Source organism: Lynx rufus, unplaced genomic scaffold (genome assembly GCF_022079265.1).
Source record: "Lynx rufus isolate CCGP_SWC_20201006 ecotype Redwood Valley unplaced genomic scaffold, mLynRuf1.p SCAF_7, whole genome shotgun sequence".
In the NCBI taxonomy this organism is placed as follows: domain Eukaryota; kingdom Metazoa; phylum Chordata; class Mammalia; order Carnivora; family Felidae; genus Lynx; species Lynx rufus.
The window spans coordinates 134,056,217-134,071,168 of record NW_025814889.1 but is presented as its reverse complement, the minus strand read 5'-3'; the positions used below and the strand labels follow the sequence as shown (position 1 = coordinate 134,071,168).

General features: G+C 36.5%; 1 protein-coding gene across 4 annotated transcripts in view; it reads right to left on the bottom strand.

Moving 5' to 3' along the window:
* Positions 1-14,952, bottom strand: part of XPNPEP3 (X-prolyl aminopeptidase 3) — a 76,113-nt gene that overhangs the window by 43,636 nt on the left and 17,525 nt on the right. For all 4 annotated transcript variants that reach the window (XM_047065987.1, XM_047065988.1, XM_047065990.1 and 1 more), the window contains exons 3-4: positions 4,405-4,812; positions 1,409-1,611 (exon numbers count right to left, since the gene is read on the bottom strand). In XM_047065987.1, the coding sequence (XP_046921943.1) occupies positions 1,409-1,611; positions 4,405-4,812 (611 nt within the window). The remainder of the gene's footprint in view (positions 1-1,408; positions 1,612-4,404; positions 4,813-14,952) is intronic.

The following is a 14,952-nucleotide window of genomic DNA, read 5'->3' as shown; positions in this document are numbered from 1 at the left end:
AGAGACAAAACAGATGAACATAAGGGAAGGGAAACAAAAATAATATAAAAACAGGGAGGAGGCCAAAGCATAAGAGACTCATAAATATGGAGAACAAACTGAGGGTTACTGGAGGGGTTGTGGGAGGGGGATGGGCTAAATGGGTAAGAGGCATTAAGGAATCTACTCTTGGAATCATTGTTGCACTATACGCTAACTAATTTGGATGTAAATTAAAAAAAATAAAATTTAAAAAATTAACGAAAAAAAACAACCCAATGTCCATCAATAGATGAATAGATAAATAAAATGTTGCATATACATAAAATGGTCTATTACTCAGCCTTAAAAAGAAGGTAAATTCTGTTATATACCAGAGCATGGTTGAATCCTGGAGACATTTTGCTAAGTGAAATAAGTCAAAAACAAAAGAACAAATATTGTTATGACTCACTTATATGAGGTACCTAAAGTAGTCAAATTATAGAAACAGGAAATAAAATGGTAGTCACCAAGGGTTAGAGGGAAGGAGAAATGGGCAGTTATTGTCTAATGAGTATAGAGTTTCAGCAGGGGATCATGAAATAGTTCTGGAGATATACAGTGGTGGTGGTTGTACAACAATGTGAATGTATTTAATGCCACTGAACTATATACTTAAAAATGGCTAAATTGGCAAATTTTATGCTGTATATATTTCACCACAATTAATGAAAAGTGTTGCAAGGAATTTTGGGGCAGTTTGTATCGGCTTCTCAATACTGGTAACAGTGAGATTAATGGTTTGTACTGGTCTAGGAGCTCTGCTGTTACATAGCAGGAATATGCCAGTATGAGCAAAACCCAAAAATCCCTAGCTGAGATTCCATTTTGGGCTCCTTGGTCCCAAGATATTCTGTGTGTGTACATCTGTGGTTCCTTATCCATGAGAGAAAATGCATCCCACCTGGCCCTTGCTGACATAGGACAAGATCCTGCACTTGGCTTCTCTGGATCCTTTTTGTGGGACAGCCATTGACTGTGACAGGTATTCTTACTTTAATGCTGTTGCTGTACTGTACCCCTTTCCTATAATAAGTTACAGACTTATAAGTACTGTCATTCTGGGTCCTGAGTCTTCTTTAGCAATCAAACTGTGTTTAACTGCCACTGTTATTGCAGTTATCATAAGGAAAGGGAATACCACTAATTAATTTATGTTGTCCCACAGAGAAACAACTAAGATCATGGATAAAAGATGCAAGGCAGCTTTATTTTGCCTTGCAAGGTATTGAGCAAGTTTCTAGACATGTTCACTAAACTAAAGCAGAAGGTAGATGTTCACCTACTATGAAATTCCTTCCTCGGGTACACAACCTCAAGGTACCCACTGAACCCTAGGAACTTAGATTTTTTAATTTGGAGAAAACTTTTTCAATAGGAACCATACCTGTGATGTCAGCTTCCCAGCAATCTGCATTCGCTCAATTTCTGCAGGAGATTTGATCAGTCGGAGGTGCTGTACCAGCTGCTGGACAGCCCGGACCTTATTCTTGCTCCTGGCTTTGACCTCAGTCAGATGCTGCATGTAGTCAGAGTGAAGCTGTGCGTGAGAGGGCCTCATCCAGTCATACCAGACCATATTTGTCTCATCTTAAAATGAGCAGCAAGAAAATAAATTTTAAAATAAAACTAACAGCAACAAGAAATACCAACTGCTATAATGACTTGAACAAGAGTCAAAACCATAAAACCTGTGGCGTGGAATTCTGAAGTGAGCAAAAACTCTCTCAGGACTGAAGCAACTGAAAGGTTAGATCATCTATCACTGGAAAGGCTATTCCCTGAGAATGGCAAGATATTCTGACACCAAATATCCAGCTTCTCTGCCCCTAAACTTCGGTGTTCTTTATATAGGTGATAGATGGGACTAAAGCTCTTCTCAAGCTTTGATTTTATTATTTACTAATCATTAACGAACAACTATAAAAGTGTTCTCCACACTACAATTGAGCTAGATGCCCTGCTGAATTACTGAACATGAACGGACAGAAAAAAGTACTCAGATCATGACGTGGTTAAGTGTTCCCTTTCTAGGGCACCTGGGTGGCTCAGTCGGTTAAGGGTCCGACTTTGGCTCGGGTCATGATCTCACGGTTTGTGAGTCTGGGCCCCGCATCAGGCTCTGTGCTGTGTTAGTGAATGAGGTTCTTATTGCATTTAGGAGCAAATATTCATGGCTATAGAAACACTATAGTTGATGATATGTGCTAGCCCACACTTACCCAGGGCTTTTCCTTTCTCATCTGCCATGTATTCTCACTAGAAGACCACAGCTCTCCTTTTAACTTTAGAGACCCAAGGAAATAGTCTGTATGTGCCGAGATACATGATGAGAAGGCTCATCATGAAAATGTTCCCATTTAAACCAGGTCTCCATTCGTCCCTTTCTATTTTCCTGAGATGGCTTATTAGCAGCATTTCCAACAACTGAAGTCTGAATGTATGTTTTACGCAAAGTATTTGGGACAGAAAAGGGAAAAACCCTAAAAATTTTTATTGGCTATATATTAGTGATACAATCTCCTAAATATTTTCATTTTGAAATAAAAATGGTTTTTAATATATATTACATGTCAAATGCTAATCTTACTTTTAATAGAAATTTAATTGTAGTTTTTAAAAAGTAAAACAACCTCTACTACCTGTTTTCAGTGTATGAAATCATAGCCCAGTTTTTTTGTTTTTAAATTTTTACATAAATACGATTTCATGAATCTTTTCCTTTGCCTGCTGCTTTTGTCTAGTAAACTACTAACATTAAGAATGGTGAATGAGGGGCGCTTGGGTGGCTCAGTTGGTTGAGCGTCTGACTTCAGCTCAGGTCATGATCTGAGCTGGTCAGGTTCATGGGTTCAAGCCCCGCATCAGGCTCTGTGCTGACAGCTCAGAGCCTAGAACTGCTTCAGATTCTGTGCCTTCCTCTCTCTCTGCCCCTCCCCCACTTGTTCTCTCTCTCTCTCAGAAATGAATAAACATTAAAAAACAAAAAGGATGGTGAATGAGAAGTACTTTTGAGAAATACATTTGGTGCAAGGTTTTAACAATACTGGGTTAATGAAATTTAGACTATTGAATAGGACAGCTAGCAACTAATTCAGAAAATCAAAAAGCTAAAAAGAAAATGATTCTGTATCCCACATTTATGACAACTTTGAAGATATGAAAAAGTTCCACTAGTTTAGCTGAGTAATTATCTCTGTAAAATAGAGAACACTTGTATAAAGCAATGAAACAATTCAAACATACTGGAACTTGCATATTCAACTGAGTATTTTCTTTCAAAGAAGGCTTTGTATGAAACAAGTCCAATAAATTCCATGATCATTGGAAACAATTTTGGAATTCTCTTTTAGAAACTGACTTCAGAAATGGTTTATAAACCATTATAAATTAGACTTTAGAAAATTAGACATTAGAAAATTAGACTTTAATTTTACACCATATATTATTTTGTCTAAAATTAGTACTTTACAATTTGATTATCTATGTTATTTACCAATTTGGCTCTAAGTGACTTCTGGACACTTCAAAAAATAAAATGCTTCCCAGGCTGTAGATTTGCAAGAATCATTAAAGACAGTTTATAATGTAGTGTAGATTCTAAAAAGTTCCAGAAAAAGAATCTCAAAATGTTATGAGTGATTATAATTTTACCAAAAGAAATGTAGAAAAAGTGACTATTTTGAGTGGCATGGACTCAACTCTGTACTATATGAATCTCCTGAGAATCTTGTTAAAAGGCAGATTCTGATCTAACAGATATGGAAGGGGGGGGGCTAAGATTTTACATTTCCACTATCTATTATGCTTTTGTAATTCTAGTATGTATCACCAGGTAATTGTGATGCTGGTGAAGCACTGCTCATTCTTTGAGAATACTGTTTCTTTCTGAAGAGTTGGCAGAAGTAATATGTAGTGGTCAAAGGTGGATGGATTGGTTGGTAATCTTGAAGAGTGATCCATGCCCATCCTCCACTTTAAAAGAAAATTCTCTCTGCGATTTCAAACTAGGACAGTTCACAGTCTCTATGAATGAATAATTTAACAAAGACTTAGCAAATGCGTAAATGAAATATTTAAAGTAGTCTTGTGGAAAAGATTTATGTTCCTTTCATGGTGCTCAAGGAAATGCTGCCATGATCATCATTTTAGAAAATTAAGAACTTTAGGGACGCCTGGGTGGCTCCACGGAGCCCGTTTGGGATTTTCTCTCTCTCTCTCTCTCTCTCTCTGTCCCTCCTGTGCTTGTGCACTCACTCTCTCAAAATAAATAAATAAATTTTAAAAAAAGAGAAAGAAAAAATTAACAACTTCGTCTAAATAGGCAAGGAAGGTCTTAATCCCAAATCTGGCCTGTGATTTGACCTCTGTTCCATTTATTACCTTTCAATTTTGGTACTAGATGTTGAAATTCTTCTAGTGTATAGGCTTCATCCACTCCTGTTAAAGCTATTGCTCCATCAGTGCCAGATCGTGGGCCATCCCAAAGTTCTCGACTAGGGTCTCTCCGAGGTACAAAAAGCATGGCCTTATGTGCTGGTAACTGCTTGCCAGGGAGGCTCTGAAGGACCAGAATGCTATCGGGCTCTTGGAATCCACACAGGTACAGGAAATTGTTGTCTTGGTGGAAAGTATAGGGGATATCATTGCTCATGTAGTATGTAGGGTTGGACAGCAGAACCACCGTCTGGTCTGTCCCACTCTGCCCTTGTGTTTCCTTGTGAATCAGAGACATTAGTTTGTGTCTGCGAAGTGCATATTCCACTTGAGATAGTCCTGGCGTCACCTCTCCTAGAAATGAGAAATAACAGTGATGCTTTGCATTTATATAGTGCCAAAGTACTTTTAAGGTAACAATATTAGATGGAAACACACAAGTTCATTTCTTCAATTTATGCCAAATCTATTCATAGCACATGGGGAATGAAGGAGATGGCACAGGTCCAAATTTTCTATTCCACTGTAAAAATTTTGGAAATGACAGTTAAACGTGGTCCTGCGTGAAAACCAGGATCATGACCCCTTAGTATCTCTTGTAGCTCTTTCATTCTTTTACTCATTTGATCAAATATTTACTAAACATTATCATGTGGAAGGCATTGCTAGGCATATATAATAAGGTTGACTTAAAGTATCAACACGAAAGGCGAGGAGAAGGATCACATTATCCGTGTATGACTTTCCTGAAAGAATGTAAACTCCATGAGGACATAGATTTTTGTCTGTTTGTTCAGTATTATATTCCTGGAGCCTAGAATAACAACTGGAATATAGCAGGCACTTGATAAATTATTTGTTAAATGATGTATAATTTTTAACATAATAAGGCCAATCTCCTTCTGAATTTCCAAAGCATAATAATACCCTTCTAATAGGTCTTTTTGTATTAATAGTAGAGCTGGGTACATATAATCTCCTTAAGGGTTCCCTCCCTGACGGAAAATCTTTGTATTTTCCAATTGGGGTCATCTTTGTATTTTTAAAAAACTTTAATAATATTATCTACTCCTTAGAGCTGTCAGGAGAAGAAAACTTGATAAAACATGTGGTTCTTAAGGATTGAAGACTCCCTAGGGAATCTTTAAAAAGCTGTGGATTCACTGTTTACTGCACCTAGGCACACACAAACTTTTGACATACAATTTCAAGAATATCTGATTCCCCTAAGCCCTCCCACAAAACTTGTATTAAGAACCTGTGTTATGAAATGTTATGTGTTAGTTCTCAATATTAGCACCCAGCAGACTGTCTGGCTTCTAGCCCAGTGGTGACTGGGTGAATGCTTCCCTTCTGAAATGGAAATCATGCCTGCTCTTGCTTTAGGTTCCAAAGTAAAAGAACTATGAAAACACTCATCAAAGCTGTATCCCTCAGCCTATACTTAGCATTAATAATAGTAAAACAACACCTGATGCTTACTGAATACTTTTTATGTGTCTGGTACTATCCTAATTATTTACAGTTATCAACTCGTTTAATCTTTACATTGATTCCATGATGTGGAGTACTATTATTATTCCCTGTAGTATCGAGGCTTCATATGCAAGTATGAAAAGATAGCCATGAAATACTGCTGTATGAAAAAATTACAGAACAAGATGGATAATATGATCCCATTTATGTTAAAAAAGAATAAAAAGAAAAAAAGAAGAGAGAGAAAAAATTTAGTAAAGAATCTCAATTTTTATAGTACTAATCTATGGGGATTGAGTTAAGACTAAATTTTTCTTTTTAACATGCTTTTTAATATTACTTGAATTTTGTTTCAATGAGTATATACTTTTATAATAAAAATTCCAAATAAAGAGAAAAAGAGAATAAAAGAGAGAAATCATGGACAGTCCATTCCATACTCATGACCTACAATGGCTCTTTATTGTCCATTACATCAAATTCAAACTCAAGTAGATTTTAATGCTTTCTACCAGAGGATTCCAATTTATCTTTATATTTATTTATTTAACTTAAAAAAAGCAGCTTTATTGAGATATTATTTACATACCATACAATCTACCCACTTAAAGTATACAAATCAGTGGTTTTTGGTATATTCACACAATTGTGTAAACATTACAAAAATCAGTTTTAGAGGGGCGCCTGGGTGGCTCAGTCGGTTGAGCGTCTGACTTCGGCTCAGGTCATGATCTCACTCAGGTCCGTGAGTTTGAGCCCCGCATCGGGCTCTGTGCTGACAGCTCAGAGCCTGGAGCCTGCTTCGGGTTCTGTGTCTCCCTCTCTCTCTGACCCTCCCCCGTTCATGCTCTGCCTCTGTCTCAAAAATAAATAAACATTAAAAAATTTAAAAAAACAAAACAAAACAAAACAAAAGTCAGTTTTAGAGTATTTCATCACTCCCAAAAGAAACCCTTGCCCATTAGTAGTCACTCCCCATCTCCTCCCAATCTGCACCCCCAGCCCTTGGCAACCAGTAATCTATTTTCTGTCTTTATGGATTTGTCTCTTGTAGAGATTTAATATGATGAAATCACACAATATATGGTCTTTGGTGATTTGGCCAACTTTTTAAAATCATTTCTCCAATTATTCTGAAATTAATTCCCTCTTATGTCTTACATAGTTCTAATCTGTTCTTTCCCTAGTACCTTGCTTATGATGTGTCCCTTTTCCAAAATTTCTTCTCCCTCCATAGCAATTCCACTCCCAAGATTTTGGGCTCAATGCATGTTTGTTTTTAGACTCCTCTCATTCAAAAGGCTTTCCTGATTAGCCTAGATCACACTGATTTGTCCCTCTGAATTATTTAACTGCTTCATTTTCTTATATATATACATCCTATAGTTGTATATAAGTGTAATCACATCATACTGAACTCTCAATAGTTAAATATTTTCCCCCTTTTCCTTTGCTGTTTGACTCTTCACTCCCCTTCCCTTCTACCCACATCAATACCTCACCCACGTTGGTAATGTGGCACATATCCTTTCCTATTTTTCTCAATACTCATATACTTGCATTTAGGGTTTTTTGGTCACTAGTATTTTACAAAAATGGGATACTACACATTCTTCTGTATCTTGCTTTTTCTATCACAGCGATACCTTATAGAAATTCCTCCCACCAAGTCATCTTGCATAGCTTCAGTTCATTCTGCTTGACGTCTCCATAAATATTTTTTGGGTTGATATATCAAAACTCGTTGATCCATTTCCATACTGGTGGGCATTTATATTGTTTTCAGTTTTTGCTGTAATAATAACCATCTTTGTACTTATATCCTGCTACTTTTATGCCCTATGTACTGGTGCTTTTAGTTCTATCATAGTCCTAGGACAGACATTGCTGGATCAAAGACCTCTGAATTTTTTTAGTACTCATGTTCAGTACATGTAACTCAGTTGTTTATGATTACCTTGGAACCATCTAGTTGTTTTACCCATGTATAGTTTATCTCTCCAGCCAACTCTGTTGTTTGCATTCCATTAATATCAAATTTTATTTAACTCTTATTCATTTACAACAGAAAAAAATGTACACTTTTATTGATGAAGTTGGTAAGAAATAAAAGATAAGCAACAGAGTCAGTCCTAGAAGAGCTCACATGGCATTTCTTTTCTTTCTTTTTGTTTTTAAGTTTATTTATTTTGAGAGAGAGAGAGAGAGAGAGAGAGAGAGAGAGAGAGAGAGAGAGAGAGAGAGAATTCCAAGCTGACAGCACAGAGCCCAACACAGGACTCAAACTCACAAACTGTGAGATCATCACAACCTGAGCTGAAATCAAGAGTCTGATGTTTACCCAGCTAAATTACCCAGGTGCCCCTCATAGTGCATTTCTTTTTCCCCTGGATTAAGCTGGCTAAGAGTTCTCTAGGGCTTTTGGGCAGAATTCTGACCTTTGTGCCAGAACTATCTGACTGGTAATTATGTATGTTAAGTCTGCCACTGTTACCCAACATTGGAAATTTCCCAGTTTACCCAAGCAGTAGATACTCTTATAAAAGCAGAGGCTGATTATAATTGATAGATCATCTCCTTTTTCCCTTTCCTTTTGGTTTGCTTTGCTTTTGGTTTCTTCACAGCTACAGTCCATGTAATAAAACTAAATTAAAAATCAATTCATTTTGTGGGTTTTTTTTTAAAATAAGAAAATTCACAATTTTAACGACCTTAATATATGTGTTCTCTCTCATTCTCATTAATAACAAAGCACATATATAAATATATTGGAAAATAACTTCTAAAAAAGATACAATTATTTGGAAATCAAAACGGGATTAGAAAACTATCTTTTACTCCCTTCAAGGCATTCATCTTCCTGAATCCAATTTCATACAAATGACTACATGAGAAACATTTAAAACACGGGCTACATTTTCCCAAGTTTATGAATCATCAACACTATGGAGTGACCATTAACTAAATGCTTCCACACTTCTGAAATCTCAAAGTAAAAAAGAACTCTTTGGTTGTGACAGAAAATTATCCAAGTAAAAAAGGTATCTTTTCTTATCATTCGAAGGAGGAAAAAAAGGGGGGGGTAATAAAGCAATGAACTTTAACCCTAGAGGTAAACCTGGCAGTTATTATGGCCTTTGATCATAGAATTAACCATTGTAATGGTCAATCTGGCCTGAATTTCATCCGATAAAACTGTCTGAATAGACACTCTGGTAACTTTGTCAAATTGTAACATAGCAAAGAACAAAGTTAGTACTTTATCACCTTGAGTCAATTAAGGATAGAGGGGCTATTCTAACAAGTTTATTTACCAATCAAATGCCTACAGGTCGTAATCTGGACTCTGCAAATAGCAAAGTCTTACAATCAGTTCAGAGACTCTGCAGCCAAGAAGAAAAGCTCTTCCAGGACATTTAGGATTGGACTTCTCACGAGAATAAGAAAAATATTCTTCATATTTAATCAGCCAAGCAGAAACCCCTAAGAAGAAAGTTTTATAAAGACTGAAAATGGATGGGAAAATGCAGGTGTTTGTTACAATCTAGGTATGTATTTTAATTATTTCCTAAAAGTAACTAGATTAGTATTTTAACATGGTCTGATTTTGAAACTGCATCCTTAAAATGAATTGTTTAATATTAGGTAGTTTTTATTGTCTACAAGAAAGTAGTTTATAAAATGATCTCTATGTAGGTGGAGAATGGGGGTTAAAAAAAAGGTAATGTTTTCTTTAAAGTAAAGAAAAAATGAAATGACCAAATAAACAATAAAAAATACCCTAGATTTTATTTGCATATATTGAGCAACACAAGCTAGACAGAAAAGGTACGTACCGTATGATTCCAAGAATAGGCAAAACAATCCATGTTGATAGAAACCAGAGCAATGGTTAAGGATGGAAGTGGAAACAGACAAGAGGGGGTGTGAGAAAATTTTCTAGGGTGATGAAAACGTTCTATATCTTGACTGGGGTGTGTGGGTTATATTGGGGCCTACTGATCTGAAATGTTGGGGTCCGGGAGTGACCTGTCAAGAAAGAATTCTTGAGATGTCTTCAGTGCAAAAGGGTGGTTTTATTAAACCACAGGGACAGAACCCATGGGCAGAAAGAGCTGCACTGGGGTTGTGATGAGAGGGGGCTAGGGGTAGTGTAAGTCTCTAAGGAATTTTGAAGCAAGGTTTCCAGGACCTTGAGGGGCTATTAGGAAAAGGTCATTTATTACTGTTTAGTAAAACCTCAGACATGAGATCCTTCAGATGTATAACAGTGGGCCATAGACTTTGAGAAGGATTGCTAAAACACATCTTGTAGGGCGGGGATGAGGGGTGGTGTGGAGATAAAGGATCCTGGAGGTTGGGCTAATGTCAAGCTAAGGTTGCCTTTTGCCTCTAGCAAAAATTTAACATTCCGGCAAGCTCCTCAAGGAAGGTCACTCTGCCTTCTCTCATGTACTTGTCAATGGACTATAAGTTGTAAAGAAGTTTAATTTTTTCTTTTGCCTTTGTTCTCCACATCATCTACTGAATTGTGGGGCACATGGATGGCACAGTCAGTTAAGCATCCAACCTCGGCTCATGAGGTCATGATCTCGCAGTCCGTGGGTTCGAGCCCTGAGTTGGGCCCTGTGGTGACAGCTCAGAGCCTGGAGCCTGCTTCAGATTCTGTGTCTCCCTCTCTCTCTGCCCCTCCCCCACTCACACTCTGCCTCTTTCTCTGTCTCTCAAAAATAAATACACACTAAAAAAAATTTTTAAAAACCTCACTGATGCGCATATCTAAGATCTGTGCAATTCATTATATGTAAATTTTACCACATTAAAAAAAAAGTATACCACTCTCTAAACTTGAAATACCTTTTAGACTAAGACTTCCCTCAGTTGAATTTATTCTTATTAAAAATATCATGCCAAAGATAGACTTTTCAGAAATTCCAGATAGTATTCTTTGGTACAAATGTTTTGTACTATTTTGTGGTTAAGTGTGGACTCAACAGTCAGAGTTTTATAAACTGGAATCCTGGCTTAACAACTTACTGAGTGACTTGGGGAGAGCTACCAAACTGCTTTATGACTCAGTTTTCTCATTTGTCAAATGGAGATAATAAAAGCAACTACTTCTCAAAGTTGTCAGGAGGATTAAATAATAAAATACTCAGAACGGTAAGCACTATATAAATATTAGTTACAATTATTACCATAAAGAATTTACACTTAAAGATGTTGTCATCCTGGTAATCCAAAGCCAAGTAGGACCTTGGAAGAGTAAAATTTACACGGACAACTACTATCTTTATCAAAGTAATTTTTAGATTGAAGCCCTGAAAGTCTTTGGCTTTCTCACACAATTAAGAATGAGTCTCCGGGAGCCGGGGTGGCTGAGTTGGTTAAGTGTCCGACTCTTGATCTTGGCTAAGGTCATGATCTCTCAGTTCATGGGAGCCTATTTGGGATTCTCTCTCTCCCTCTCTCTCTACCCCTCACCTGCTCTATCTCAAAATAAATAAATGAAAACTTAAAAAAAAAAAAAAGAATGAGTCTTATCATTCACAAGTGATTCAGAAGCTTTTTATTATTCAATTCTTTAGAAAATTCCTGATTCTTGTCTAGGGCAGATTCTTGCTAATCTTTACTTCAGAGAATTTCTCGATATGAATGAGAAATATGCACAAAGGTTAAAGAGAAACAGAAAAGTCATTTATTCTTAATGTACCAGTATTTAAGCTGCAGGAACATTATTATAATTCAAATTTTTTTTTTCTCCCAGCATTAAAAAACAGAAATACTCTATAATTCTGTACTAGATGGCTGTTTATGGAATTTCTATGAGCCAGCTATCTGTATAATGGTACTTTGGAATGAGTAATCAACATATACATATAGGTTAAATATATAGGTTTATTCACCTGTAAATTTATATATGTAAATACTCTGGTCTTTATTTTGCATTAAAATCTACTTCAGAAGATTATGCTAAGTGAAGTTAGTCAGAGAAAGACAAATATATGATTTCATTCATATGAGGAATTTAAGATACAAAACAGATGAACATAAAGGAAGGAAAGCAAAAATAATATAAAAACAGGGAGGGGAACAAAAACTATAAGAGACTCTTAAATACAGAGAACAAACTGAGGGTTGCTGGAGGGGTTCTGGGTGGTGGGATGGGCTAAATGGGCAAGAGGCATTAAGGAGGACACTTGTTGGGATGAGCACTGGGTGTTATATGTAGGGGATGAATCACTGGATTCTACTCCTGAAATCATTATTGCACTATATGCTAACTAACTTGGATGTAAAAAACAAAAACAAAAACTCTACTTCAGAAGATGAAGACAAAGGGAAAATGAATAATCAATACGAATATATCGTTATTTTTAAAATTCCAGAGGTACACAGGAAGTGAGAAAAGAAAATACGTTACTTTATAAAAACAGGTACACTTCATGGTAAAATATCTATGAAAAAGTAGGCCCTGAACTTAAATTTAGAAGCTCTAGAATATAAAATGTTTTTATACTAGTATTCTGCTTATCAGGTATAACGTATAAACAGTGTTTTGAAATGGCTACATAAATACAAAGAGATCATTCAGTAAATGTGTGATGGTGGTGATGATAAAGATATGAATAAATTTGGACGTCTGGGTGGCTCAGTTGGTTGATCATCCAACTTCGGCCCAGGTCATGATCTCATGGTTCATGGGTTCAAGGCCTGCGTCGGGCCCTGTGCTGACAGCTCAGAGCCTGGAGCCTGCTTCAGATTGTGTGTCTCCCTCTCTCTCTGCCCCTCCCCTGCTCACACTCTGTCCCTCTTTCTCTCAAAGATATGAATAAATTTAAGAACTGAGTGTTTGGGGATGAGGACATAAGAAAAGTAAAGGTACACTCCACTTCAAAATATGGCCTGTGGCCAAAGATCTGGCTTCAGGCATCTCACGCACCCATCTAATGAGTGCCCATTAGGCCGGTGGTGTGCATCAGAAACACCCAGGGAGCTCTTCAAAACATAGGGCCTAAGCCCTTCCCTTGAGATTCAGTAAGTCTATGGGATCCTAGTATGTATTTATATTTTGAAAAAACTCACTCAATGGTCTAGGCAGATTCAGACCATTTTTAATTTCCATCATTTCTTGAACATATATTTTAATCTTTTAAATAGTATAAAAATCTCACCCCACCAAAATAAATCTTGATCTTTTAAAGTCAACCATTTTAACAAAACTTAAAAAAAAAAAAAAAAACATACCCCTTGCTCAAGGCAGAACTACAACTAAACCATGACTGAAAGATGGATACCTAATTGGTTTGGACGCTTCTAAGGGAAGAAGATTCAGGAATTATTATCTAGCACTCACTCTAGAACCACTCTTTTCATCATTTTAAATATTACTTAACAAAATACTTGACAATAACTGTATAGTTTCAGCCATCATAGTTGATAAGGGACAATCAGGTAAATGGTAAAAGCATTTTCCCAAATTGTGGGCCATACAGTTGAATACTTCCCAATGGATCTGTTCACTGTTGTAGTTGAAAGAAAACAAATAACCAGTTCTGGATATGCCAGACAAGTCATTCTGATAAGCCAAACTCTCTAAATAAGAGCCCTTTCTTAAGGTGCTACAAACTATATTACATATCCAAAATTATTGTGTCTAGGAATGTAACAATGTTAGAAATACATGTTCTTGGAAATAATGCTTCATTTGGCAGTAATTCTTCCTATTCTCTGATAAATTGCAGTGTTTATGTGAGTTGAACACCTTGCTATTCTAATGACTGCGTTGCTCTTGTGGCAATGTCAGAGAACTTTCTCACACAAATATTATAAAAAGTAGATTCACAGTTCATAACTGTGTCATTTGCCTTCCTTCATGGAATCATTTTTTCTGGCTTGGGTGATAAGTGGAGGGCATTTTAGTGATCAAGGTGGATGAACTGACATTTTCTGGCTCTACAGACACAGTCCTTAGCACCAGGATGGCAATGTTAAAAAAGAAATGGGGGAGAGGGGGTGCCTGGCTAGCTCAGTCAGTAGAGCATGCAACTCTTGATCTTGGGGTTGTGAGTTTGAGCCCCACATTGGGAGTAGAGATTACTTAAAAATCAATCATTCAATCAATCAATCGTCTACAATGCTGATTTCTTTAAGGAAATAAGTTTTAGAAATCACCAGGACTTGGGGAAATCTGATTTTTTATTTCTATCTCAAGCAGTAGTAGCATAACTAGGACAGAATTCCTTTATCTCTGAGCCATTCTGCTGAATATTTTCCAGGTTACTCTTGCTTCAGCAAACTTAGGTAGGTATAGCCAGGAGAAACCCAGAGGAAATAGCTCCCCAACATTCAGAAAGAGCCAACCCAGGAATTTCATTTCTAAGAATTTATTTTAAGAAAATAATTGATTGGTATAGAATGTGTACACATGTGTATACATACACACATGCACACACACACATACACCTATATGAGAAATAAGTCTAGAAAGATATATATGCCAAAATCTCAATAGCGGTTTTCTATGAGTGGAGGGATTTTGAGTAATTAAAAAAAATTACTTTTATCTGTATTCTCTAGTTTTTCTGTATAGACCTTGTGTAATAATTAGAGAAGGGACTGAGGTGTTTTCCAAAAGTTTTAAGTACTTATAAATACTAGGAAAATAGCTACGCCAAACATGAAATTTTTAGAAGCAAACCAAGTAGCGGAGGATATAATTTCACGCTCCAAACTAACAGACTGGCTCTGTGAAAGAAATTTTTAAAAAAGTATTATATCCCTTTTAATTTTTCTTAATAATTTACTCTTTCTCCACTCCATAACCATTTTACCACTTCCATATCTACATGGAAAAAGACAAATGATTAATACTTTGGATACTTATATAGTTTTTGCCTCCAGAAATTGTATATCTGGTTTCTTTAATCCTGATGATTCTGTTTTAAAATTCTATTCCTTCTGGGGCACCTGGGTGGCTCAGTCTGTTGAGCGTCCGACTTCGGCTCAGGTCATGAT